This window comes from Melospiza georgiana, chromosome 18, assembly GCF_028018845.1.
Source record: "Melospiza georgiana isolate bMelGeo1 chromosome 18, bMelGeo1.pri, whole genome shotgun sequence".
Classification (NCBI taxonomy): Eukaryota; Metazoa; Chordata; class Aves; order Passeriformes; family Passerellidae; genus Melospiza; species Melospiza georgiana.
The window spans coordinates 11,958,213-11,972,192 of NC_080447.1; the positions used below are offsets into that span (position 1 = coordinate 11,958,213).

A 13,980-nucleotide genomic window follows, 5' to 3' on the forward strand; every position below is an offset into this window, starting at 1 on the left:
CTCTGTCCTTGCAGGGCTCTGGGAAAATGCAGTCCTGACTCATGGGAGTAGCCACAGCAGTGGCCAAGGGGAGCACCCCTGGACACTGGAGGACTTCTCTTTTCTCTGACCTTTCTGCTCCTTTATGCTCCTCTCCCTCTGCCCAGGCAATCTCCTCAGTCCATCCCTGCTCCATACCCTGCAGCTCCCCCCGATCCACTTCCCTGGCTCTTGTCCTTCCTCTGGCCCTCACCAAAGGAATTACAGAATATTTTGCCACCATCATTATAGTAGTGGCACTTTTTGCTTTCATTCTGTGTTTCATTCTTTCCCTCTGCTCCTCCCTGCTCTCTCCAAACTATAGTAATGAAAAGTATCTCTCCAGTTCCCAATTCTATGGAGTCCTGCTCTTGATTGTCTTGTCTCAAAATCCTGCATAATTCAAAATCTCAGTGTTTTCCAAGAGCAGAGGTAGCTGCTCTTACTCATGTCTATATATTAATGACTTCTAAAATAGCAACAACCACAAAGGAAAAAATGTTTCCTTTTTTTTTTTTCATACATTATAAAATTTGGGTAGTGAAAGAGTATCACGGACATATTTTACGAAAAATCCTTTTGCTAGGATCTTTTGTCCTGAGAAGCTTCAGAAACGAAATGTAAACAATAATTATCTGCTGCTGTGGAATGCAACAGGTGAATCTTTGATTGGTCTCATGTGATTTTTTTAAATTAATGGCCAATCACACTCCAGCTGTCTCAGACTCTCTGGTCAGTCACAAGATTTTATTATCATTCCATTCCTCTTAAGCCTTCTGATTAAATCTTTTCTTCTCTTCTTTTAGTATAGCTTTAATATATAATTTTCTTTTAATACAAGATATATCATGAAATAATAAATCAGCCTTCTGAAACATGGAGTCAAGATTCTCATCTCTTCCCTCATCCTGGGACCCCTGGGAACAGCACCACAAAAGAGTTCTTGCACAGATTCCTCTTCTGAGAAATAGATCTGCTGCTCCACTCGTGTCCAGCACAACAGTAACACACTCCAGAAATGTTTACAGTCTTTTTATTCAAAAATGCTGCATTTTTCTTTAAAATGTAGTTCAAAAATACACTGAAAGAAACTTTACCTACTTATTTTGCAAATGTATTCTTCTTCGTTGTAAACATGAGCAGCGCTGTGCCTTTCATACAAAGGCAAAAGAAAAGAGGTGGCTTGGTTATGACTTTGAGAAGAAACTGGGAGAAGCTTAACAGTCAGGCCAGTGCCTGTGCAAGGCCACGTTCGGTGAGGAGTGTTGCCCTGTTCTGTGTCAGGTTAACTGGAAAGATTCAATCTCACATCTGGCTCTTTGCCAATGAGCTCTATGGAGAGAGCTGCAGAGAACACTGGGGTGTGACCTGGAGATGCACACCCAAAACCAGCCATGCTCTCACCATGGTTAACATCAGCACAGGTGCAGAACCCTACAAGATGCACCAGCAGTGTCCATGGGAGCAGGACAAATTAGAGAATTACTCGTGCTTTACAACATAGGACTGGAAGACAGCAAACAAGCCATGAAGGAAACCAGTCCAGAATAAAGAGTCTGCAAAACAATGCCCAAAAGTCTGTTGTATAATAAGCCACTTAGCAAGTAATAGAAGCTTTCTTTCTAATCCATCTGTCACATGTTTTTATAGCTGAAAATAATTAACTGCTCACTATTGCTTAACAAGTAGGGATCAATTTGAAATCACTTAATAACAGAAACAACGGGAGCACCAAGACAAAGTACTGAAAATTTCATCTGGTGTCTGAAACCAGAATTTAATCGCATTAATTTCTGTGTTAGAAAGCCCAGATTCAGGGGCAAGGAAAGAAGGACTTCTGAATTGAAGAAATTCTGAGTAAGTTTTCTAAAGCATTACATGGTGTTGTATGATGATAAGAGAGTAAGGCATCATTCTGTCATTCTGATATGGATTCTAAAATATGCATGTGTTACTACTAAAAGCTGAGAACAGATTATTGAACTTTTGCTTGGATTATAGGTTCAAGTGTATGTTTTCAAGGTGAACTTAAGAACCTAAGAGTAAGAGATTGTCTCTAACTTCTCTCTTTGTGTCCCTGCAAGGGCACAGAGCCACTGCTGAATTCACTGCAGAATTCCCCCAGATAGCATCTTCCATTCTTCTGCTACAATGAGGTGGTTTTGATCTCCTCAGGGCCTTTATAGAAACCTCCACGGCTCTTAGCTTTGAAGTTCCTTTTCCCAAACTCCTCCGAGATTTCCAGGAAGGATTTTCCCTTTGTCTCAGGAAGGAAAAACCAAACGTAGAGGGCAGTGCAGACACAGACCACAAGGAATGGGATGTAGCAGAAATGTGCTAGACTTTTCTGAGGAGGAGGAAAAAACAAGACAGTGTTGGTGACATTCTGTATGGTGACAGAAAGGCCACTAATCCCTCTTCCTGCCTAAAGTCACCCAGGGAGTATTTCTGTGAATCCTGGTGAGAGCCTCACATGCCTGGATGCAACAGCTCCCCAGCATAGACTGGGAAATTTGACATGGCAACAGCAGTATTTTTAATTGTCTTTTTTGGGCTTTCTCCCTATATATAACTATATAGCATGGGAGCCCTAAGTAGGAAGCAAGACAGGAATGTATATTGTGGAGTTTTGCTCCCTCTTGCTTCAGGAATCACCTTAAGGAATAGAGGCAGGGTCTGGCAATGGGAAATTACATCACATGTTCTGTTCCAGCTGTTCTCAACTGAGGACAGACAAGGAATATTGATCATCCATCTCCCAAATGATTCCGCTCCCAACCTCAAATCAGAAACCACGGAGAAAGTTTGGTTTAAAGGAGTTCTGGCCACTCTCCTCATAAAGATACTTTCCAAAGAAGTGCTATCTTGCTGCTTGCAATATTCTCTTTTCCTGTCCCTACCAGAGCCCCTCTCCTGCCCAGGGCACTCAGAGCTGCTTGGCTTTGGGAACGCACCACAATGAAGGGAAAGGCTGTTCCCACCACAAACAGGTTGAACCAGAGCAGGGAGCCACAGATCATGTAAGCAGCTGGTCGGGACATTTGATCAAAAACCTCTGTGGGCAGAACTCCTGTTACACCAGCTGGAAAAAGAAATGGCAGGAAAGTTAATCGTGTTGTTAACATTGCATTAAAAACAAGAGAGCACGTCTTAACAAGAAAACACAACATGAAGTGTGAGAGGTGAATTTTTAGGTTAAATATTAAGGGACTGGGTGATTATTCAGACTTTCTCATGTTAGAATGAGCTGCCAGGAAAGATTTTGTAATCCACATTATTCTTACCAGGACCCAACGGTGAGAAAGGCTTATAATTAATTCAACTCCATGGCACTGTAGGGACTGGGACAAGAAATTATTGCCAACTTGTGTGGCATGTGACACTGGCAGCTTGGTTCTATTCTTGCCTGCCTTCCTTCAAACTCATGTGAGCAAACAGAGTCTCACATCTCTATATTCACCATGCAAACATCCACAACATCCTGTGTATTGCCCACCCCCAGAAACTGGTGTATTCTGCCACAGAAGGGCACATTAGTAGGCTCACAGATAGATGTGGAAATTGTATCTGCAAGAAAACAACCAGAGGGCATAGCCAACAATTTCTGGGATTAAAGTGAAGCATTAGAAATTTTGGTTTACAGACCTAATGGACTGGGCAGCAAATCAAAAGTAATCTATTTAAGCCAAGAATCACTTCCAAGTGCATTAGCCTAATAGCCAGGATGACTAAGGGGGAATATGACAGAGAGAGAGAAATGGGCACAGCCTGGCCCTGCACAGCACTGACTGACCAGGGGCACCAACCCTGTGTCACAGCCAGACAGCACCTGCAGAAACTCGTTCCTTGGAGTATGCTGCAGCTAAAGAGGGTCTGAGAGTTTCCATAAGATGCCTGCACACATCTCCAAACCCCAAAAGTTTCACTGAAAACACTGAGGGAACTGACCTGGTCCGATTCCAAAGCTCAGGATATAGGCGAAAATGCAGGCCATGCTGAGATAAGGCATCCAGCTAATCTGAGTCTACAGCCACAGAGACCAATGGAAAACCAGTGAGGGCACTCATTTGCCACCACTGAACACCCCAGCCATACAAAAGGCAAAGCCCAACTCCATTCCACTTCAATAAGTGAGGAAAGTTTGTTACCTGCTGGCTCAGGGCGACCATGAAGACGATGGCCCAGGCTGCCATGAAGATGTATCCCCCCAGCAGCAGCGGCCTCCGACCAGCATAGTCTATGATCATGTTCTGCACACAGTGACACAGGCAAATAAGGCAAGATATTTAACCTGGCTTTATATTTCCTGCCTCTTTCCTCTTCATCTTTCAATACTCCATGCCTAGTTTGCTTTACAGTAACTTTCAGGATGTTTTCTGCTTCATAGCAAAAAAAAAAAAAAAAAACTCAAAAGAAAGTTCTGGTGGCAGGAGTCAGGCAGAAGGGTGATCAGGGGAGATGAGAATGTCCCAGCTGTACCTAAACTCTGCCACCATCCATATGAACACAAAGCAAGAGAGTTACACTTGTTAGAGATTTCAGACAGTGATGGCAGTGCAATGTCTGACCAAATAGCTCTGCATTAACCCATCTGGCTGGGGGTGCTGACAGACAGCCTGGCTCCTGTGCCTAAGGGGCTTCCTTGGCATGAAAAGCAATGTAAACCCCAAGTTTGGAATTGCAGCAGAGGCTGCAGTCAGCACAGTGCACCAAGAGTCTCACACAAGTGACAGATGTGATCAGCTCACAGCTTCCCGTGCCGATTACAACATAGGGGATTTTGTCCTCGGGAATTCCAGCCTCTTGGAACACATAAGCTGCATAAAAATACATCTGTGAAGAGAAGAAAGGAGACAGCAGTAAGGGAAGACATCTGAAAATACATCCCATTGTTTTTCCTGAAGGACCATGCAGAGTGACCACAGTGTCTATTTTGACAGCATCCTTCCGAATCCTCCCATAACACACAGGTGTATTTTGGGGACCAAACACCTTGTTGGGGAAGGTGAAACAGGAAAGCCTTATAAATATGATTGTCTGGCAAAAGATTTTGAGAATATGGAAACTATAAGTGAGATTGAAATGAAAGCAAGCTTTGAGATCCCTCAGTTACTGAACAACTGGAAAACAATGGCATGGCCAGCTGAAGGTGATCCCCTTTTGATGGAACAACACCCTCTGCTTGCAGACAGCCCCAAGGGTCAGAGCAGACCCTACAGCTTGGCAGAAGGGCCCAAAGAGGAGTTCTTAGGGTTTAAAATGTAGCACAGTATGGTGATGTAATGATTCCTATAGGCTGTATGGAAATGCTGTAGGATTTGTATCTTGCACTAGATTGGTTAATGAGAATTAGAATATTCAACACAGAAGATTTATTGCATTGGAACGGGAACTCTGCTCTCTTACCCTTTTACTCTCTCACCCTCTCACCCTCTCTGCCCCTCTCTTCTCTCAGCCCTGCCCCAGCTGTGTTTGGCAGCTCCCAGCAGGGCCCTGCACCCAGGCCCTTTGCAATGAACCCCAAGTTCCTGACCTGGCTCAGAGATCTCTGCTCTCCATCCATCCCCACCATCCTACCCCCTGACACTCCTACAACACCTGACATGTGAAGATCTCCACAGGCAGAGAGATACCATTGATTCCTCTCCTGCTGCCAGAATGTTGAGCCCCAGAGCCCCCAGGCCCCCCAGGCTGCTCACCGAGTCGTTGCCGCAGAGCTGCATGGCGCTGCTCAGCACCACGATGCTCACCAGCTGCCAGCGCTGCCCTGGGTTCTGGAACAGCTCCCAGGGGTTCTTTGCTCTCTGGCCTTTCACTGCAGCCTGCTCTGCCAGCATCTCCTCCAGCTCTGCACTCAGGTCACTGGTGCCTCTGAGCTTCTGCAGGGCTGCAAGGACAAGGGAAACTCTTAGTCCTGGGTTTTTTCTTCATTTGGTTGCTCTGCAGGGTGAGGAATGGAGCAGCAAGTGATGGCTGCAGAAAGCTGCAGGACAGAGCCTGTGTGATGGTGCTCACAGGGGTCTCAGGTTGAGGGAAGAGATGAGGATCTGACTCCATGTTTCAGAAGGCTTGATTTATTATTTTACGATATATGTATTACATTAAAACTATACTAAAAGAATAGAAGAAAGGATTTCATCAGAAGGCTGGCTAAGAATAGAATCAGCAGGAATGGTAACAAAGGCTCTGTCTTGGCTCTCTGTCCGAGCCAGCTGACTGTGATTTGCCATTAATTACAAACAACCACACAAGACCAATCCCAGATGCACCTGTTGCATTCCACAGCAGCAGATAATCATTGTTTACATTTTGTTCCTGAGGCCTCTCAGCTTCTCAGGAGGAAAAATCCTAAGGAAAGGATTTTTCATAAAAGATGTCTGCCACAAGCCTGTGATCATGCTGTGACCTTCACAGAGTTCACTGGCTCTGGTGCAGCCAGAAAGGTTTGGGGGAAAGGGAGTGCAAACCCCTCTCACCATTGTTTGACAAGTGAGTATTTCCCATCAGTGCCATTTTAGCAGCCATGCTTCTGACTCAGATCTCAAGTGCCCTCCCTGGGAATGCAGGCAATTAAGATGTTCTTGGTACACAGCACATATTTCCCACAAAATAACTCCAGCCACTCTGCATATAAGGATTTGTATGCCACAAATCTAACTAAATCCCTTAATATGAATTGGCTTCAGATTTGATCCTGAGCTCTTCAACCAGCATTTATTTCACTACATAGTTACAAAACATTTGCCATTGTGAACACAAGTCTTACCTTTTGACCCTATTTCTGTAGCAAATAAGCCTGTTGTAGGAAGATGCCTTTCAATTCCCTCAGTAGATCAAATCATTTTAAGATTATAGAATGTTCTTTAGTTTGAAAGGAGGAAGTGATCATATTTACTACTTGATATGAATCTTCCTACATGTAAAATTTGTGACACCATTCCAAAAATGGTGGGGCCCAAGTCTCACATGAGCTAATAGTCACCCCAAACTCACCAGAGATGCAGGATTCTTTGTCTCCACGGTCAATCAGGAGATATCTGGGACTCTCAGGGAACCAAGGCAGAGCTGTGAGCTGGATCAGGGCAGGAACCACATTGCTTGCTAAAAGGAATGGCCAGCTCTCCTCCCCTCCCAGGAGCTCCCTGGAGAAAAAGAAACAAATACTATTTACACAGAATCTTTACAACCTGGCAAATAGGGAGGGAGGTAAGGAAGGAAAGGAAGGAAAGATTGGGCTGCTTGCTTTACCTTACCTGAGCCCAACAACCTGCCCCAGCACCAGCCCCAGGGCTGTAAATGATGCAGAGGTCAAGGCCACAGCTCCTCTGAGCTTCTTTGGGGCACTCTCTGCCAGGTACATGGGCTGAATGTTCATGCTCACACCTGGGCAAGGCAGACAAATGCTGACCTCAGCTTGTGGGCAGAGGAGACAAGAATAAATGCAGGCAGCCCCTCTGGAGGCTGCCAGCTGCACTCTTCTGTTGCAGGCCTTGTGATAAATAATCTACCTGAGCTTCTTATCCACCCAAACCTTCAATTTCACCCCTGTCCTTGTGTAACTAAACATTTCAATATTCATCAGTAGTAGTGGACAATGAAACTGAAACCTGTCAGGGCCTCAGCCCTGTGGTCTTTTCAGCACCAAATCCAAGGTTATATGCAATGTTTCCCCTGACCTCCCCCTTTTGAGGGGAATATCATATTTTAAGTCCCTTATATTGATCATTCCCTTATACTGAAAATATCCAGATTTTTCTACAAAAGCTTTTGTGGTGGTGCTCATGCTGGTGAGTGACTGACATTCTTACAAGCAGATAGGGATCCATTTTCAGCTCAAATTTTCCCCATGCACAGAGAGACTTACATGTAGTACACAAAACCTCCTTGCCTGTGTATGCTTTCAGACAAAGCCCTTACAAGCAAAGTATAAAATCTGTATATACGACTTCTTAATTCACTTACATGTGTCTGGTCAGCCTAAAGGATTAATTGCTTTAACATCCTGGATCATTCCTACTTAAATATCTTCTGATTGTTACCACCTTCATCCTTCTATATTTCTCCTGTTGCCATACCTGCATTCACACCAGTAAGAAATCTGCTGAGCATGATCATTTCAAAGGACTTGGCCATCCTGCTGCACCCAGACAAGGCTGCAGCTATGATCACAAAGCCATTGTTCAGCAGCAGGGACATCTTCCTTCCAAGAGAAAACACAGTTGTGAGCACATGTGTGGCAGGACCAGCTCTGGCATAAACCACTTTGTCACCCTGATTTTTGAAGATTTTCTAAACCTTCTGATGTTTACATTCTTGTAACAAATCTTCTCATGCACTTTATGTAAATAAGTTATTGTTTTGCATTCTTTTATGGAAGAGGAGAAATTTGATAGACTGTTGGTTTGTCCAGTGTCATTGGAGAGGTGGCACTGTCACCCTCCCATCCACTGACACTTTTGGAAATCTAGAAATGTTAGATAACAAACTTCCTTTTCCACCTTGAAACAGCAGTGTGTGCATTGTGTAATTTTGTGTCCTACAATGACATCCCTTCCTGGGGCAGCTGCAGAGGGGCTGGAGCCCCCCACAGAACCTCCTGGTGAACCCAGCCCTGCAGGAGGTGTCCCTGTGCCACCCCAGGGTGTCCCTTCAGGCTCTCTGAGGCCACCACCAGGTTCTCCCCCAGCCCCAGGGCTGAGTGCTCACACAAAATTCCCATTTGAATGGAGAGCAATATTCCCTCAGCAAGCCATGAGCATTTTGGTCTGCAATTGCTAATTTGTTGAAACAGGCATTTTTCATGTAATAGTGTAATTGTTGTGAAACTTTGACAGAAAGTTTTCATGTGTCCCAGGAGAAATTTCTGCTGAAAACCAGGGGGAAAAAAGAGAACTCTATTGACCCTTACTGTTATTATTGCCAGAAATTCTCTCTAGTCCCTGCTCACTGCTTCACCAGTCTTTGTTTCTCTTATTTATGATGGAATAAGATTTTATTCCAAAGTCGTACAGGGTGAAATCTCAAAAATGGAATGGATTAAGGAAGCCATATCCTTCCAGGTCTTCATAACCATGAAATTAGTAAGTCATGGGACCTCAAACCATAATGGGCTCTCCTTCATCATATTAGAGAAGCAAACCAAAGTGATAGCAGATAAAGGAAAATCCTAGGGTCAAGAGGCAGGGAGGCAAAATCTAATTTCCTATTAGCTTATGTAGTTTATGTAGCTAACACTGGTTAGTTTGGTTTTGGTTATTTTTAGGTTTTTTTCTGAAGACAGCTGGGGATAGAGCTGTGTATGAAAGATGTATGAGGTAAGACAGATACTTTACAGAGACTCAAGCACAGAGTAAAAAAGTCCCACTGTGGAGATTTAATGAATACTTCCTGAAATATTTCAAACCAAACTGTGGCTACACAACCTGTGAGACATGAGGAGCTGGGATGCACCCACTGCTCTTTGTAAGCACCCTCTGCTTTTCTAGTGTCATCCCCACAGTTTATTTTGAAGACAAATCATTAGTCTGATCCATTATCCTTGTGATAATCATTATGGTATCATCCATTATGATATCATATCATTATTATGTCATCCATTATAATATAACATCATTATTATATCATCCATTATGATTTCTCATTTAAAAGCATGGCAGAGAACTGGGCACAAAAATGATAGAGATTATGTGAGTGGGTACTATGAGAAGGAGCTGAGCTGAAATCCTTGTAGCCCCTCAGCTGGGCTGGAATGATGAGAAGGCAATGTGGGGAAAAAAACAGTCCCTGATGACTTTTGAGATATTCAGATATTTGAGATATTATTTTTAACCACAGTGGGTGTTTTGCTGTAGGGATCCTAACTCCTCTTGGACTAAGGGAAGCTGCAAAGCTTAAATTAAACTGCAGCACCTCTTACCTGCCCAGCATGATGGCCATGGGGCCAGCAGCCACAGCCCCAGTGAGGCCTCCCAGAGGGTAGGCAGAGACAGTGAAGGACCAGAGCAGCAGCACCGTGTTGCTCTCCAGGGGAACCCCCATGCGCTCCAGCCAGGTCGTGTTCATGAACACCTGGATGTACTGAGAGAGAGGACAGAGCTGCAGAGCCACCAGAGAGGGGAGGGGCACAGGGAAATGCTCATTTATTATTATATCTACTTATCCTGTGTTTATGCTTCTAATCTCCTCCAGATCTTAGATGGTTTTTTAGTAAAGAATTTAGGGTGTAAAACTGTTGCTGTTGAAAAGTTGCAGTTGGTTTATATCTCTATGTGGTTATTTTTGATAATTTAAAAATTCATTTCATGGGTCTCACTCTCAATCTAAAGGCAAAAACCAACTTGAAAGGATGCAGGTTGAAAAATTCTAGAATTAGATTTTGCTAAAGCAGTTGAAACAAAGCTTTTGAATAAACTTGTGACACTAGGTCCTGCTCAAGGGTGACTTTTGACAACCAAGTCCTGTGCTCTGGATGTGAATTACACAGAGAGAACCACACACCCTTGCCTTCTGCAGATTTCCAGGGGCACCCACTGCCCCCAGGGTCTGTCAGGGCAGGCACTCAGAGCTGCAGTACTTACTGAGGCTGGGGCATTGATGATGGAGATGTTGTACCCATACTGGAAGGTGCCTCCAATCCCAGCAGCACAAATTGTCAGGATCAGGATCTTGTTCTGGAGCTGAAGAAAAGGGGCAGACAGTGGGTGGCTTCCTTGTACAGAATAAACTGACTCAAAAGACATTGAGGCTTTGAGCTGGGGGATTTTCCCATGTCCATGGATAGCCAGTGCATTTGGCATTCCTTGGTGTGCTGTTATTTCCATCCCTTCATGATAATAACACACATTTTAGATTAGAGTGTCTTTCCTGTGATGCTGCACTTGTACAGAGCAATGTTTAGCAGTCTATGTGCATTCAGCATTATGAGACAGATGAAATGTGTGGCAGCCAGTGGGTTCAGACCTCCTTGGGGACACTCCTGCTCACATTGCCCAGGGACAGCACTGCTGAGCCTTGGGAAGCAGGGAAGGGCAGGGGATGCCTCGTGGGGCATCACAGGATCAGTACTGCTATAAAAGTCAGGGCTCTTGACTTCTGAAGGGTGCAGAACAAGCTGTCCTGGCTGGCCCAGCTCTGCAGCTGACAGCTCACTGGCAGGCTGACAGCAGAACTGTCGCTGTCTCGGCTGTTTTAATGGCCCAGGAAGGCTCGGGGATGGCCTTGGGCAGCCCGCGCTCCAAAGGACGAGAAGAGGCTTCAGGTGTTTTCTCGGTCTCAGTGTTTATTAGCTTTTTATCTACAAGATTTTCTCTTGGCCCGACAGAGGTCTGCTCAGCAGCCAGCCATGAGCACACTGAGAGCCCCCAGGGTGGTCACTTATCTTTATACCCAAAACTACGTATACAATATTTACCTATTTTCCCCAATACCTTTCACCCTTATTAACCAGTGCACTTTTAGTAATAACCAATCCCAAAGTGCCACCACCACCACAGAAGATGGAGGCCAAGAAGAAAAAGGACAGGACACGCCCCAATTCCTCCATCTTACTTCTCTGGACCCCCCTGTACAGAAATCTTAAACCCTGTGTTTTACTCTAATTAACCTATCCCTTCACCATTCACCCAGTGAAATCCTCCCATCCTCATACAGGTGTCATCTCCCATGCAGGATCAAAGTCCAGCCACCAGACACTTCTGGCAACATCCCAGGACTCCCAAGCCCCCCAAGGGTGGTCTCAGTCACTCTGCACATCAGTCCTGAGGTGCTGAGATCCCACACAGAACCACACAGCTTCTTTCCACTATTTTGTGCCTGTGCCTTTGGTTTCCCCATGTGCAGGTGAAATCCTGTGACAGGCAAGATGTGCTCTGTGCCAGTGGTCACGGGCGCTTTCAGGATGAGGGGAGAGATGAGGATTTGACTCCATATTTCAGAAGGCTTGATTTATTATTTTATGATATATATATTACATTATAACTATACTAAAAAGAAACAGAAGGAAAGATTTCTTTTCAGAAGGCTGGTTAAGAATAGAATGGAATCTATAACAAAAGTCTGTGGCTCAGACAGAGAGTCCAAGCTATCTGGTCTGTGGTTGGCCATTAATTGTAAACATCCAAGATGGCCCAATCACAGCCACACCTGATGCCTTCCACAGCAGCAGATAACCATTGCTTACACTTTGTTGCTGCAGCTTCTCAGCAGGAAAAATCCCAAGGAAAGGATTTTCACAAAAGATGTCTGCGACAGTGCCCTGAGGGAGTCCCGTTCCACATCCCAAGACCACTCTGAGCATTTTGGGGGCCCCTGGTTTTTGCCTGACACCTCCTGCCCGATGTTCTGGGTGGCCCGAGGCCAGGATGGCCTTTGCCAGCCCCTGCTTTAAAACCCCTCCCACTGGGAAAGCTCTGGTGCCACATAAAGAGCCCATGCTCAGGCTCGGCTGTTTGCCCGCCAGTGCAGGGCACCTCAGGCCAGACTGTGTTTTGCTACATGAATATGACCCCAGTCACCCTGAGAACTTAAATAACCCAAAGCTGAGAACCTCTTTCTGCTTTACCTGCTCATTTTCTCCTTACAGAGCTGTCCAGCAGAGAAAAGGAAATTTTTCTCTAGTCTCACAATATCTCTAAAACCACAAATTCAAATAATCTTGGATTTTTTCCCTTTCCTCAAAGTGTTTTCCTTTAAATACCTTCCATACCAGCCCGAGACAGGGTGTCCTCCAGGACAGAAATAAAACCAGACTATTTCAAGCCTGCAGCAGGAGCAGACTGAGCTCTCCTGCCCCAGCTAGCAGCATATACATTTCACTTGCACTTTCCATGGCTACACCACCTCCCTGTCCTGTTCCTCAGAACCGAGCTAAGGATTGGGCTCCTCATTATCCTCGTTCTCCAGGTGAGTTTCCTCTCCCTACAACAGCACATTTCTTTTCCATTTCAATGTCTAGGAATACACCACTCCTGCTCACTTCCCTGCTTTCATTATAAAACACATCCCCTACCAAGCCGTGTGTCACAGAGCTCTTTAGCGCCCATGAGCTGAAGCAGAAGGGTTTGTTTCTCCCTTCGGGGGCCGTGTCTGTGCTCAGAGCTGAGCTGCATTTGCAGAAGGACATTCCCAAGCCTTGTGCTGCAGTGCTTCCCCAGCCCCCGTGGGGGTGTGCAGCTGCCAGGAGAGACATTACTCTACAGCTTTATCCCAAGGACTGCATGAACCGGAAAATTAATTCTATGCAAACCTGACAGTATTACACAGCTTTATAAAAACCCAAATGAAAAAAAAAAATCTGTCAATAAGAATAGTAAAATAGATGTTTTACCAATCTCTGCAGCTTGTCCATCCTCTTTCGTAGGTTTTCCTCTGTCTGCCAAGGCTCTGGTACTCTCAGGGTGCTCTGAAGGATTATATAAATCTCCAACACAGGAATGTGTATTTAGTCAGCCATTACGTTAGGATAAGACACTTGATTTGTCAGGTGCTTTGCCAGCTGATTTACATTCCCAAAACTGAGCTGCACGTTCATTAGCACGACAGTTCAGTCCGTTTTGTTGAAAGTCCATGCCAGTCCAGGGAAAGGATTCTCCAAGATCCCGACCTCTCTAAACCCTCTTGTGGTTTACAACCTCAATTCCTTTCAGAGCATCTGGCACAGCTACCACTATCACTTCTCTGACTGAGTGTGATCAAAGCAGAAATGAACTACAATTTTTTTTTCCTGATTGTATTTGTCCTGGAACACAATCTAGAGAGACAAACCAGACTATTTCCTGTTACAGTGTGTTGCAATATCCTCTTTCACCTATCCCAGCCCCCTAGGTGTGGCAATGCCTTCTCCCTCCCCCTGCCCCTGCTGAGAGCTGCCCATCAATCTCAGCAGGCCAGCAAGAATCGTCTGATTGGCCAAGTTCAAAAGATGCCCCTCAGCACTGAGGTCATTGGTCTGTCCAGATGTCATTG

General features: G+C 45.0%; 1 protein-coding gene across 4 annotated transcripts; it reads right to left on the reverse strand.

Moving 5' to 3' along the window:
- Window positions 1-1,033: 1,033 nt before the first annotated feature.
- LOC131090931 (solute carrier family 2, facilitated glucose transporter member 11-like) lies at window positions 1,034-13,629 on the reverse strand. 4 transcript variants are annotated; one of them, XM_058036602.1, is made up of 12 exons: window positions 13,343-13,629; window positions 10,596-10,694; window positions 9,935-10,095; window positions 8,094-8,218; window positions 7,272-7,401; window positions 7,012-7,160; window positions 5,718-5,905; window positions 4,741-4,851; window positions 4,167-4,268; window positions 3,967-4,042; window positions 2,973-3,100; window positions 1,034-2,365 (listed from the first exon to the last, which is right to left on the reverse strand). In XM_058036602.1, exons 1-12 carry the CDS (start codon window positions 13,361-13,363, stop codon window positions 2,165-2,167), a joined length of 1,491 nt encoding a protein of 496 aa, XP_057892585.1. In that variant the 5' UTR covers window positions 13,364-13,629; the 3' UTR covers window positions 1,034-2,164. The 4 variants fall into 4 exon arrangements, with proteins under 4 accessions (XP_057892585.1, XP_057892587.1, XP_057892588.1 ...); XM_058036604.1 differs by lacking the exons at window positions 7,272-7,401; window positions 8,094-8,218; XM_058036605.1 differs by lacking the exons at window positions 10,596-10,694; window positions 13,343-13,629 and having other exon boundaries at window positions 8,094-8,214; window positions 9,935-10,009.
- Between the last annotated feature and the right edge of the window lie 351 nt (window positions 13,630-13,980).

Excerpts from the sequence above, each read along its gene's own strand:
- LOC131090931 (XM_058036602.1), bottom strand. The coding sequence starts at position 13,363 with ATGGACAAGCTGCAGAGATTG. Across the intron at positions 10,695-13,342 it reads TGGACAAGCTGCAGAGATTG|CTCCAGAACAAGATCCTGAT; the intron begins GTAAAACATCTA and ends CCTTTTCTTCAG. Across the intron at positions 8,219-9,934 it reads ATGGCCATCATGCTGGGCAG|GAAGATGTCCCTGCTGCTGA; the intron begins GTAAGAGGTGCT and ends TTCTCTTGGAAG.